The sequence below is a fragment of the Fukomys damarensis genome, unplaced genomic scaffold, assembly GCF_012274545.1.
Source record: "Fukomys damarensis isolate Sample0158 unplaced genomic scaffold, DMR_v1.0_HiC HiC_scaffold_21, whole genome shotgun sequence".
Classification (NCBI taxonomy): domain Eukaryota; kingdom Metazoa; phylum Chordata; class Mammalia; order Rodentia; family Bathyergidae; genus Fukomys; species Fukomys damarensis.
The window spans coordinates 30,705,831-30,720,283 of NW_022900933.1; the positions used below are offsets into that span (position 1 = coordinate 30,705,831).

The 14,453-nt window shown below is 36.9% G+C and overlaps 1 protein-coding gene across 2 annotated transcripts in view; it reads right to left on the reverse strand.

Moving 5' to 3' along the window:
- Nucleotides 1-14,453, reverse strand: part of Rps6ka5 (ribosomal protein S6 kinase A5) — an 86,734-nt gene that overhangs the window by 49,781 nt on the left and 22,500 nt on the right. For both annotated transcript variants that reach the window (XR_002025092.2, XM_019206367.1), the window contains exons 2-3: nucleotides 10,454-10,569; nucleotides 6,825-6,932 (exon numbers count right to left, since the gene is read on the reverse strand). Coding sequence is in view for 1 of the 2 variants with exons in the window: in XM_019206367.1 (XP_019061912.1) it covers nucleotides 6,825-6,932; nucleotides 10,454-10,569 (224 nt within the window). In the remaining variant the exon portion in view is untranslated. The remainder of the gene's footprint in view (nucleotides 1-6,824; nucleotides 6,933-10,453; nucleotides 10,570-14,453) is intronic.

Consider the following 14,453-nt stretch of genomic DNA (forward strand, 5'->3'; position numbering starts at 1 on the left):
AAAAAAAAAAAAAAAAAAAAACCCAACAAAAAACCCCACAACTTGCAACAGAATGCCATTCATGTATACTTCAAAAACACAGGATAACATACACATGAAGTAAGGGTACTAAAACAAAATAAAATTCAGTCCACCACTAACTCTTCACCGGCACCTCTGCAAGTAAATGTGGCTGGAGAAAAACAATCAGATTGATCAATTTTACTTTAAGTCATGATCATGAAACTCCAGCAGGCCTTCAATGCTCAGCAGCAAAAGCACTTATCTCCCTGATCTGTTCCTTTTCCTCCTTTCTTGGTTATTTTATATTTTCTTCCTTCTCTCTTCAAACTTCTAAAATCTCCATTCCCTTCCTCTCTCAGTGGGAAAATGGACGCCATCAGAAAAGACCTTCTGTGCAAAAGCTCCCCTGCCACTTATCCTCTACTCACATCTGTGCCCAGGCCCTCAGGGCAGTGTTAGTAAGGGACCACTGATGTTATCCCAATGGAGGACAGTGCTGCTGCGCTTGTGCCCTTCTGCTCCTGTATTACTATATCCACTCCCAGCTCCTTTTCAGAGCTGTTTTAACGAGCACTATCATCTGTCATTCCTCACTCATTAAAGCAAAAAAAAAAAAAAAGCCCCCAAAACGAAAAACCTCTCTTGAGCCCACTTCATCTACACATAACTCCACTATTAATTTTTACAGAAATAATTATCTATGGATGTGATAATAGTAAATTATTCCTGCTTTCTCTTACTTAGTGTTTAAATTGAGCCAGTGCTCAACCTTAATCTGCTCACCTTCACAGTCTTTGACAGTTAATCATTTCATACTTGAAACATTTTTTCACTTGGCTCTAAGACAACACATTTGCCTGTTTTCTTCCCAGCCCGTTTCCCAGTTTCCTTTGCCTGCTCCTCTTCCTCTCCTTACTCTTAATGTTGCTACAGCCCAGAGTTCAGATTTATCCTTTTTTCTTTTCTTCCTATGCTTACTGTTGGTATTGTCATCCATTTTCATGATTTTAAATATTACTTACATACAGTACCAGCAAATTCTAGATTTAACCAGACAAAATTTCTCTGTCAAATTCCAGACACATATATCTACTGAACATCTTTGCTTGCTTGCCTAACGGATAATTCAACTCAACCTCTCCAGCTGAACTGCTTCCCCCACCCCAGCCCTGTTCCTCACAACACAACAGGAACTGTATGTATGTTGAAGGCAACTGTTCCTCTTCGTTTTTCTGATAAAACAAAACAAAACACCATAAAAACAACAAAAACAAAACAAAAAAACAACCTCCCAAATCCCAAAAGCCTTAGAGATGTCACAGATTTCAGCATTAGTAGGCAGTCAAGCAAGATGAGGAATAAAAAGAACTAAAATTGAGGTCAGTAACAATGTACTGGTAAATTGAGGTCAGAGCAGTAAGGGGCTGTGAGCCAAACTGCAGTGATGAAGGAGGGCATGACATGAGTATTAGTAGAGACAGTGTACAGATATTGACAAAGGAGAACAACAGGACAACAGCTGGAAGGGAATATGAAATTCTGAGATGTTTTTCTTTCCCTAATGATTAGTTCATCCATCGAGCCATCTCTCCGTTTAAAAACTTTGAAGACAGGGAACAGGGAAAACTAGGCATACTAAAGTGGTGAGAGAAAGGAGAGTTAAAGAAGATTATCTAGATGTGCACCTAAATATTCAGATAATGGTTTATATCTAAATGTCCCACCCATGCAATCATAGGTGGGAACCTTTGGAAGGCGACTGGATTATAGTCATCAGAGCTGGCTGCCATTAGGAAGTAGGGCCTGGTTGGAGAGGTGGGTCGCTGAGGGCATGATCCAGAAGGTTCTATGTCCATTCCTGGCTCCTCCCTTGACTGCTTCCTGTGTGCCAAGCCATGAGCAGCTCTCCCCCTCTGCCATACCACCCTCACTTAGAGCCAGTCAACTATAGACTGAAACATGACCCAAAACACACCTCTTCTCTTTTTAGTTGTGGGTGTTGGGTATTGTGTCCCGGGGATGAGAAAAGTGACTAAGATAGAGTTCTACCATCTTGATATTATCCAGGGCCCAGGTCCATTTTTCCCTATTGCTGAATCATCAGTCTATACATATTCTTTAAGTGATTCTTTTATTGTTGTATTACTAGAACCTATCCTAACATCCAGCACACGGAAGGCCCTCAACAAACAGCAATGCAGTGAATGAGCAAAATGAATGGTTCTACATAAAGAGAAAAATGTGATCACAGAATCTCTCTGCACACAAGTAGCCCTGTATTCTACATACCAGGGACTCTGGCAGTCTTCTTAAGCCTCTGTACTCCTTCTCAAAAATATACTAGCACAGAAGGAACTAGTTATACTGAAATATCCTTACAAACATATGAAAAAAATCCTGACATCACTACAAGCAGGCTGAGCTAGTCTGGTCATAGGCTGCTCGGTAGGGAGATCTGTCTGGGCCGGTTCACTCACGAAACCGGGAGACGACAGCATCTATTGAGTTTGGTTCCTGGTTTCTCAGACAGGAATCCTCTGCAGTCCTGTCAGGTACATCACTGCGCTCAGATTGAGGGGGTGGAAGGAGGTCACAGAAGTTGTCTAGTTCTGTGTCACTTTTCACTTTCCCTGCTCTTCCCCATCTGGTGTCCTCATCCACAGCTGTGCCCTTTGTCCCTGAACCCAAAGCCCATCCAGTTGACCTTTACAGACTTCTCTGAGGGTGAGAAGGCACAGCTGCCTAAGGGAATAAAGAGTGGCAGAGACGGCATCTGCATACTACCTCTTTCTCATGTGGACTTCCAACCAATCTTCTGGCGCTGCATTACCTCCACTTGTACTTTGAGGAATATCTGGTACCTCTGACTCCTAAGCCTTTCTGGACAGGGACTTAAAGCAACAGCTTTTAGCTCTCTCACCTTACTGGTTTAGGATCCAGCTGTTTTCTGGATGTCACATAGCTCACTGTGATGCCCTCTGCTACCCAAAATGTGGTTGTTACTGTCTTGTTTCCCTTTTGAGTATATGCCCATTTCACCCTTTTATTTTATGCTGTGGAGTTTAGTGAGGAAGCAAAAGTAAACACATAAATCTGCTACATTTTATGGAAGTTGCCACTAAAATTTTTATGAAGTAGCTTGGAAGTAAATTTCTCAAAATTCATGTAATTATTTATTTTCTGTCAAACACAACCAATTTATTGTTATAATCCCAGCTTCACCATGGTGGAGATCATTTCTATTTTATGTATCATTGCATTATCTAATAGAATATAGGTAGGTGATCAAAAATATTTACTGAATAAATGAACTGAACAAATATAGACATGATAAAAATGAGGATCTTTACTTTTTATAATTTTACTACTTATCTTACTCACTTAGGATTGCTTTGGCAATACTCCCAAAGGTAACCAGAAGTACATGTACAAATTGATTGTCCTTTATCCAAAATGGATAATTCACAAGTATTTAAGGTTTCTGCCTTTTTCAGATTTTGGGATATATGCACAAAAAAGAATAGCCTGAGGATGGGACTCAAGTCTAAATGGGAAATTTGTTTATGTTTTATATACACTTTATGCACATAGCCTGAATGCAATCTTATAAATGTTTCATATAACTGTGTGCATGAACCTAAATTTACTTCTAATGAACCATCAGAAAGCAAAGCTGTCACTCTCTCAGCCACCCACATGGGCAGCCTGTGGCTGTTTGGCATCACATCATTCCTACTAAAAATTTATATGCAACCAATAAACAATCATTTTCTTATATTTACTTACATACAGTATTTAACCTTAAAAAATATGACTCAACATTACTGCTGCAAAAAGTCCGGAGTTCATGGTAACTAGGCAGCACTAAGGCATCAGCAGAACCTCGTGTCAGCTGCTAAACAGCAGCAACAATAAACAGCGGCTACTTCAGCTGCCACTGGAAATGCTGTGTCTTGGTTTAAAGGTTCCTGAACACTGCATTTTATTTCTCAGTGAGATGATACATCAGAAGCAGTTGAGGGGCCAGGGAACTGGTCCTCTGAATTAAGGGATTCAGGGATTAAGAGATGCTCTGAATGTGCCCTCTAGAATTACCTGCCTTCGTAATAATAGCCCTTGTCTTAGAAGTCTTTGATTTACGCTGACACGACTTCTTGTTCTGTTGTGAATACACTCTGCTCAAGTCCATCATAACCCTATCATATTTTCACCATGCTATTTATAGGCACTTCTTCAGTTTAACAGTGACATTTTCATCATCATTATTATCATGGTCACCTGATTCAGGCCTTTTCAACTATTTCACCATCGGTCAATGAATAAGTAGAGTCTCATCATCAATGTTGAAAACTTCCTTGCTATCTACTTCTTCCCATTTACTGGCAGGTTGTAAAGATGTATTTTTTGCTTAGGTAAGGATGCTAGAGATAATTTCCTTCTCACTTGACATACAGAATCCTCAAAGTCATCACCTTGTTCACCGACATCACCAAACAGCCACAGGTCACAGGTTGTTCCAGGAGGTGTACACCTATGTCTTTAGTGCTAAGCATTGGCAACAGCATACGTCATGCTAAATTCCTGTTGAAAACCTTTCACAACCGAGCCACTGTTCAATGCTGCTGGCATGCGGTTCAAGAAAGTGTTTTTATATTTATCTTCAGCGATCTAAGGATTCTTTGATTACATGGCTGAATTAACAGTCACATTTGGGAAAGTACATGGCATAAATGTTATTTTTGAGAACTTCACCTGGAGCATAAGCATAACAGCTCCTGAGGAAAAACAAAACACTGCAGTCTTCATCCAGTGCAGTTTCCATGCAAAAGCATGAGCTGTTGCTACAAAATCTGAAACTAATTTGGAAAGAGGCCCCTGGTGATCTATGCCTTTTTTTTAGCATAATAACAGACTGATAAGAAATCCATTCCTTTAAAACACTAGGGACACAAGCTTTCACTTATCACACCAAGTTTACACTGTGTGAGTCTGTTGCAGTAGTGCATCCCAGCATAATTATTTTGTCTTTGGCAACCTTAATTCCTTGGTGGGGCTGTCTTATCAGCTAGAGCCAACATTTTCCTAGGTGATGACGCATGATCAGTGACACTTCATCAGTGTCACAGACTTGTTCTGGTGTCATATTTTCCTCAGTGATGACATTGATAAACTCGCCAAAGGATTTCTTCCCTGCTTTATTTTAGTAGATGCTTTATCACCACAGATCTTTAAAAATTTAATGTTGCACCTTTTCTTAAATTTCTGCAACTAGCCTGTTGAACATTCAATTACCTTCTATTTTTAGTTCAATAGATCTTTGCTTCATGATTAGCATCTCATGAAATGGCATGTGTTCACTGTGACCTCATGGATCTACTCTTTTGATACACAATTGAGATCTTCGTTTTTCTATCTTTCATTAGCTTCTGTTCATCATTTTCAGCATAGAACTTCAACAGTTTACCCTTCTGTTTGTTCAGGTCATCTATGATGGTCACTCCAAAGCCATTTTCTTCTGTAAGACATTTCACACTTACTCTGGTGTCCAGTTTCTCCAACAGCTTGACTTTTTGTGCTAGAGATAATCTTAACTGTTTTTGCTTTTTCTTGTCACTCTTACCCATAAGAGTATCTGCAGGACCTTTTAACATTTTCAAAAGTATCTTTAGAACAAGGAACAGAGAATAAGCAAAACTACACAAAATAGTGTACACAGTGAAGAAAGCTTAGAGGCCTTGGCTGGCCCTGAGTGGAGTGTTTTGGAGGACCTGCCCTTGGCACATGGGGCCTAATATGTGTCATTTTATTAACTTCTGTGGGTGGTGGGCTTGTTGTGGGAATTTGGGTGTGTGTGAAAAATATATATCTAGGTGAAGGGGTCTAAGGAGGGGATCTTATCTCTTGAGGATATTAAATATACTGTGTTGTATGAGTGTATTTACTGTGATCTGTAAAATTTTCATTTTGAGCATTATATCAATGCTCAAACTGTTTTGGGTTTTGGATTTTTAGATTAGCGATGCTCAATCAGAACCTAATTTGGAACTCATGAATGATGTGTTATACAACAAAGGCCTGCATCACAAAAATTTTACTATGATTCTGTGTTTACACCAGAAATTTCCTGGATAAAAACCAAAACTGATATTCAAATTCACTTGTTTTAGTTATAAAATATAACTTTTATTATGATTGCTACATAAATATTTAATTACAGTCAATAGATGTACAATTTTAAATGTAATTAATGCATTTGTAATATTAACAAATTATACTTAATACTGAAAATATAAAGCCTTCTATATATAAAACCTGCACTTTAGCTACTATATTTTAGTTCAAGTATAAAACCCAGCAAGATTATTGAAGAATTAGTAGATCCTTGTCATTCCTATGAAGTGAATTCAAAGGACCATCATAGCATGTCCCTTAGTAACTATAATGTAAATGATACGTGCTTTGTTTTGTGAGTTTTTATTGGCCACCATCTAAACCATAAGACTGCCAAAGGGCTTAAACCATTATTTAATTTTTAGTTATACTTTATATATTTTATGGGGTCACTTGAGAACATAGTCGTTTTGTTGCTAAACTGGAGAATTCTGATGTATCTATGAAAGATTTGCTGCAATTTTAACAGGATGATTCCATGGTAATAATAATCTTTGCATTTACTCATGTCAAAATGTTCCTTTGAACAAATTTGCACAAAAGTCCATAATCCATATGGTACTGCCTTGTTAAATGGTTATTTTATGGCTAATTTTCACCCTTGTTTACATTCTGCTATTACTAACTTCAAATTAAAATATAATACTCACTTCATCAGCCACAAACTCCTTACTCAGACCAAAATCTGTCAGCACCACATGGCCATTAGAATCAAGTAGAATATTCTCAAGCTTAATGTCACGGTATATAATTCCCAACTGTAAAAACAAACAAATATGCATTTTAAAATAGTTTAAAAATAAAATTGGACAGTCTTTCTTATCTACTTCTTTTCTTTTTTGAAGGCATTTCTTTCCACAGGATTTTATGCAACTGTTGGGACAAATGCAAATCTCTCTCTCTCTTCTCTCTCTCTCTCTCTCTCTCTCTCTCTCTCTCTCTCTCTCGGAGGCTCATTTGCTGCATTCCCTGGAACTCTCCAATCAAGTCTTCATTTTCTTTGTACCAAATGGTCTACCCTTGCTGGACCAGCTCTTTAGGCCACCCCACTGCCCGCTTTGGCTAATGCTTTTTTTCTGCTGCTCTGCTTATTTCACACTCATTCCAGATGATCTTCAGGTGCCTTCTTAGCCAATTGTCATCTGTGACTTCCTAATGGCTTCAGAAAACTTTTCTAACTAACCAGGTTCCATTCTGGTCATTTCCTGTTTTTCATCTTATAGCATCTATGCTTATACTGTACTTACCTACAAATGACTAATATTCTCTACTCATACACTAATTCTGTTTCTCACTTTTTAAACCTTTATCCAGTACCTAGCACAGTGCCATGTGTCAAACAGGTGATTAACAAAGGCTTGTTGAATAGCAGACTCTTAAACATAAAAATTAAAGATCACAGATTAATTTATCTTTTATTCTAAATAAGGAAATCAATTCAATTGAATAATATTTATACAGTCATGTGATGCTTAATGTCAGGGATATATACTAAGAGCACGCTCTCAGGTGATTCTGTGATCATGTAAGTATAGCATGTGCTTACACAAACTTGGATGGAATTTCCTACAATACAACTAGGTTATGTGGGGTGTGTGTGCGTATGCCATATATATGGTGTATATAATACATTTAAAAATATATATATATAGTATACCTTGTTGCTCCTAGGGCTATACTGAACAAAACACAAGATAAGTCAAGCACAAGAGAAAATGATAACACAGTAAATGGAGATGTATAAAGCTGCTGGTGGTGTTAACATGGTATTCTGTTTTTAAAAAATAAACATGAGTGTACTCTAAAATGATAGTCAAAAGTATAATAAATACATAAATCAGAAACAGTTGTTTACTATCAAGTATTATTATATGTTATACATTTATATAACTGGCAATGCAGCAGTTATATTTATACCAGCACCATCATAAATATGTGAGTAATATATTGTACTATGATGGCTGACATCTCCAAGTGATAGGAATGTTTCAGTCCCATTAAAATCTTATAAGACCACTGCTGTACATGTGGTCTGTCCAATGTCATACGGCACACAACTGTGTATCTCTTGGCTTTGTCTTGCATGTAAGTTTTATAGGAAAATACTTCAACTATTACTTCAATTATATAAGTAAATCTACTGAAATTATTTACAAAGGGATTGATCTATAAGAGTTTTCTATGTCATGCTTATAGTTATGTTAGCCTGGATCAAATGTTTTTAAACTCAGAAATATTGCTTTCCTCAGCACTAGCCATATGAAAGAGCAGATTTTTAATAATCTCTCAAAGTTGAAATAAAAATTACACAGAGAAAAATACTAACCAATTTCTCTTCATGATTTCAGTGTTTTACAGGAATGACAGGAAGGAAAACATCTTGAGTGTATACTGAACAGACGTTTGATTTACAGCATTATATACATCTAACAACCAGTAATAATTTTACTTCTTAAAGCACTCTTCAGAAAAGATTTTAAGGAACAAATAACTTAGTATATGTTTTACCTACCTCATCACTTCCAAGTAAACTCCCATATTTGCTTCATCCTATGAAACCTAGTGTGAGTATCTATGTTAAGATTATACTGCTGGATTTGTATTATATGTAGTTTTTTAGGGTTACTGAGCAAGTTAGCTGAGATCTAGCTGATTTACTATAACACCTTCAATTCATATCAGTCATAGTTACATCTGGTATTCATTAGGTTCTCTACTTGCATGTTTCTTACTACTGTTTAATAATACTAATATTCAGATTTTCATTGAAATAACAGAATGAACAAAATTAAATGCTTCACATAAATTAAAAAGTGAATTTTCTAATTTATCCATTGAGACTCTATTTTTTGTTTTTACTCTGCTACTTACGATGAACTCTACCATGATTTTTATAATATAACATACTATATCTAATCATAAATTTCAAAGCCAGCCCATTCCCAGCTCCAATTTGTTTCATATATAAAGACATCTTTACTTTATATCCTGCGAAAACACTCATAGGCAAAAGCATGCAGCTGAAAATTCTATCAAAAGAAGTATACACATGTCCCACGACTCCAGTCCCACCAGGGTTTCATGGCTCCCTTCCTTGCCATGGCGATGCAGCTCTTCTTCAGCTGCCTGCTCTCCTGTGCTCCCTGTTCTCATACATTCTCATTCGCTCTTCTTAAGATTCCTGTTCTGAACCCTCTCTCCATCTGAGCAGTCTTGTTTCTGAGTTAGATCCACCCTTTTCTTGACCCTGCCTTTTTTTCTTACACCTCCCCAGAACCTTTTCTCACAGCCTTTTATATCTACTGCCTCTATCTTGCTGTTTGGATCTTCCTGGACCTTCAAAAACTTCTTCCCTCTTCTTGCTTTTTCCCTTTAATTCTCTCCTCTTTTTTTCTGTACTCTATAATCAGCACTTTCAACTCTGTTTATCCTAAGCCAGGGTAGGGCCTGAATACAACACGACAAAGAACGCTTCATATCCTACCAAGATTTCTGTAACAGAGTGACTCAAGTCATGCTGTCTCCTAATGGTCTCACATCCCTTTGGTAAAAAGGACTTTAGTACTTTCTGTCTCTAAGGAAAACACACAAGCTCAGCCTATGTAATAACTATTTGCTTCTACAATAATGCATCTTCATTAAGTTTTAATACTGAAGTCATAATTTCCTTCATCAAGATTAAGACCACCTGTAATAGTATTTTAAAACTTTAAACTGATTTGTACAGTGTTCAAACAGGGCCATGGGCAGGAATTCCATTTAAAGGTTTTAGTAACTGAGCTCATGCTGCATAGAGGCAATGGAGAAGGAAGGCAGGGGTAGGAGCAGAAGAGGGTATCCAGGACAAAATAAATGGAAAAAAACCTAGTGGAAGAGAGTGAAAAATAACTCTTATTCTCTAATATGATCAGGAAACACATCCTGATAACACATCGGCAGAGTCCACAATAAAGTAAGTCACAACTAAGTAAATATGTATTATTACTTATGGCTTCATTTTATAGGTTACCTTAGGAATTAAAAGCTTTCATTCTAATGATACTTTATACTAAGTGAAGCATTGGGTCTTTTCATGACGAAAGCCAAAAAACTGCTCTACAACGCAACTACAGTAAGAAAGGAGATTTTTCAGTTTCACCTGAGAAAACCAGAAGTACTCTAGAAGTGTGCTGTCACAACCTGCAGGGGACAGTGATGTGTGAAAACATTAGCTCGTTTAGCTCCATCAGTACCTCAGTTAAGATTGCCTGAAGGGAAACTCCAGGGACAAAGCTCTTACCTTGTGCAGATGTTCGAGGGCAAGCACAATCTCTCCAACATAGATCTGCACCTCGTGCTCTGTGAAACGCTCTCTTTGAGAAAGATGAGTAAAAAGTTCTCCACCATTTATATAATCTAAAAATGAAATATATTTTTCTTTCTTTGACTTGTATTCATAAACAAAAGGAAGTACCTCCTTTTAATTACTTTGGGTTAACCAGAGACACTGATTTTAATAAATTTTTTGTATAACTTAGAACACAATATAGTTTCATTTAGAATATACTGCTAGATTCATTAATAATATAATTTCATAAGATAACGATTACCTTAAACCCAACCAGTAATTTCAGAGTGTACTGCCATTCAAATTACTATAGAAAATGCACATAGACTTAAATACATTTTCCCAAACATAGTATATATCGGAAACCTCCTCCATCACTGTACAATGGAAGCGTAACTTACTGTGGAGGGCAAAATATCAGTCATTACAACAACCAAAACAGAAAACAAGTAAAATCCCAGCCCGTCAGTCGTGATGGTTGCCAGTCACTGTTTTTAAGACCTATAAGTAGATTTCCTGTTTTCCAGAATTGTCTATGCTCACTTGCCAAACATACCTTAGGTGGCAGGTACCCTTCCTACGCTCCATGCGTCCCAAAGCAAAAGCAGTACAAATGTGGCCATATCAAAGCAGGCCAAACTAGAAGATTCCATTTCCCTTTCACTGTGCTATATTTATTCCAAGGGGAATAAATAATGAGACAGAAGACTAAATGGATACAGCAAAATATAAATGCATGAGCCAGCGAACAAAACTAAACACATCAATAACCAAAAAAAAATTGGGCACATGCCTGTAATTCTAGCTACCTAAGAAACTGAGGCAGAAGGCTCACAAGTCTGAGGCCAGCCTAGGCAACTCAGAGAGATCTTGTCTCAAAATAAAAAAAAAAAGAAAAAGAAAAAGAAAGGGCTGAGGATGTAGCTCCATAGTACAGAATCCCCAAGTTCAGTCCTCAGTACTTAGAGAGGAGAAAAAAAAGACACCAAATATATTGACAATTAGCTTTAATAAGACATTTATTGCAACACTGGTGACTAATTTTTTAGGAAACAACTACAGAGATATTAGAAATTACTCAAAATCCTATAGAGTAATACACATTTTGTGAAAGAATGTTCAGAGACTAACCATTGTTATACTACCATACATTTGTGTGAGATAAATAATTTACATCTAGAAAAGTTACAAATATAGTTTAAAGCTTTTCTCCTGAAAAGAGTACGTTACGGTTTAGTGGTTGAAATCTCAAATGTCCCCCTAAAGTCTCAAGTATTTGGAAAGTGATTGGATCATGGGGGCGCTATAGTCATGAATGGATTTACCCCCTGAAGGTGCTGTGAAGAGGTGGGGCCTGGTCAGAGGTGGGTCACTGGGGGACATGACCTGGAAGGGCGTATTGTTATCCTTGGCTCCTCCCTTTGCTCTGTTTCCAGGCTGGGGGATGGAGCATCTTCTCCTCCAGCATGCCCTCTGCCATCCTGTCTGTCTTGGAGCCAGGTGACCAGGGACTGAAACCATGAGCCAAAACAAACCTCTCCTGTAAGTTGCGGTTGTATTTTGTCCCAGTAAAAGGAAAGAGACTAAAACAGACTAAGGCAGAAAATGCACGTATTCCAAACATATTCACTTGCCAAATTTACTGCAGTTTCATATGAGAGCACAACAAATTATTCATAAACTCACAAATTTTTCTTTTACAATGCCAATTTAACTTGAAATTCCAAAACCCAGATGGAACAGAATTAACAAACTTTAATAGCTAGTTGTTTGCAATGTAATTTGAGAAACAGGATAGCAAAAAGCATTTCCCTTCTCCGGCTTTGGTGTTTTGCTAAGGAGTTTTAATTATATCTGAACACACAGCTAGTTATTAAAAAGTTATTAAAGGAACATAACATTCCTATAAACTAACAATGAATTTTTCTACTTTTAAGTAGTTTCCTTAAACCTAATACTTGTATTTACGAACAAGTGGTTTCCGCAGGTAGTCACAGCACAGAAATAGGCACCCATCTATCAAATGACAAACTCCTTCAAAGACTTCAATGTTCAGTTGTCTCACCTTCCACGGCCACTCCAGCACAGCTAATCACACCTCCATATGCTTATCATTGTACTTACGAGAGATTTCTATCATTACAATTTTCTAGCTGTTCTACAAATGTTTATTTGCATACTTGCTTTTTCTGCTCAACTGAATTTAAGAGTCAGGATCAATATTTCACCACAGCATATCCAACACAGTGCCTGCATACAATAAGTACTACTAATTACTGTGTTAATTAATAGTTTTATACAAAGTTAACTGTTACTATGTTTGTTTTTGTTTTTTGAGACAGGGTCTTACTATGTAATCCAGGTTGGCCTCAAACTCAACAATCCTCCTGCCTCAACCTCTTGAGTGCAGGGATTATAGGCATGTGTCACCATGCCTGGCTAATTAAAAACAAATTCTCATGTTGCATGTTTTATAGGTTCTCGGAAAAAAAATTAGTGAAATTCAAAAGGACAGTCCACTGTTAAAAAAAAAAAATCAACACATTCCTACCTTGGAGGCAATGTAACAGTCAAAAGAACAAGGGCTTTCTAATTGACAAACCTGAATGAAATACACAATGACTCCTCTGCTGTCCTACCTTGAGCTTCACTGAAGTCTCTCTGATCTTCAATAACTATATATAGAATGTTCTTGCTTGGTACATAGAAAGTGCCTTATTTTCCATTTACAGAAAGACTGAGAAGAGGTAACTACAAGTCTAAGAGAGAAACCTCCAACAAGTAACCTATTTGCTACGTTGGGAATAGATGGCCTGACAGCCCAAGATTAAAACTTGACAGTCATACAGTAAATGTTTTTTTTTCTTGTAGATTCATGCTATATATTTTGCAAGATGAACAGTGAGTGAACTCTAACAGTAGTCCAACACGTCATATTGGTGAAAAGCACATCAAGGTTACCAAAAAGATGTAACGCCAGAGTATCACCTAGAGGTATGTTTCGTAACCAATGGCAGTCATGAGAAGGTAATGGGAGAGAATCTCTATAAAGTAGGCACTTGGACTCTCAGCCTTCATAATTCTGTTGTTATGTTTGGCATACAGTATATCTCACTATGGTTTTATTTGTCATTTGCCTGAATAACAAGGATGTTTAGCGTCTTTATATGATTTCAAATATTTATCTTCTGTTCTGAAAGACCTATTAAAATATTTTGTGTGGATGTGCATATTTTACTTTTCTTTCTTTTTTTAGGTAATTCTCATACATGAAATTTATCCACTTGAAGTGTAAAATTCAATGGTTTTTAGTTTATTCAGAGTTCTGCAATCATCAAAATCAACTTCTGAACATTTTCATCACACACCACACTTCAGAAATTCTCATTTTCTACCTTTTTGTTAGCAGCTTGTGCTTTTGACATCATATCAAAGAATTCAAAACTGATCTCACAAAATTTTATTCCAATCTTTTCTTCTAAGACTTTGATAGTTTCAGCTCTGACCTTTAGTCTAATCCATTTTGAGTTAATTTTTGTTTATTGTGAAGTACGATATATTTTGCATGTAGCTATTCAGTTGTCAGCACTGCTGGTTGAAAAGCCTGTGCCTGTTCTTTCTTCATTGTCACTTTTGTTAAAAAAAAAAAAAAAAAAAGTTTATGGTAGATGTGAGGATTTCTGTATTCTTAATTCCATTCCACTGATCCATACTGATTTCTAAGTTATTCTCTCACCAGTGTCACATTTCATTAGTATAGCTTTGCAGCACATTTTGAAATCAGGAAGTGTGAATCTTTATTCTTCCTCTTCAAACTGTTTTAGTTACTTTAGACCTTTGATCTTTCCATATGAAATTTAGGGTCACCTTGTAAATTTCTACACAAATACAACTTGAACTTTTGAGAAAGGCTGTATTAAAGCTACAAATTAGGGATTACTGTCATACTAAA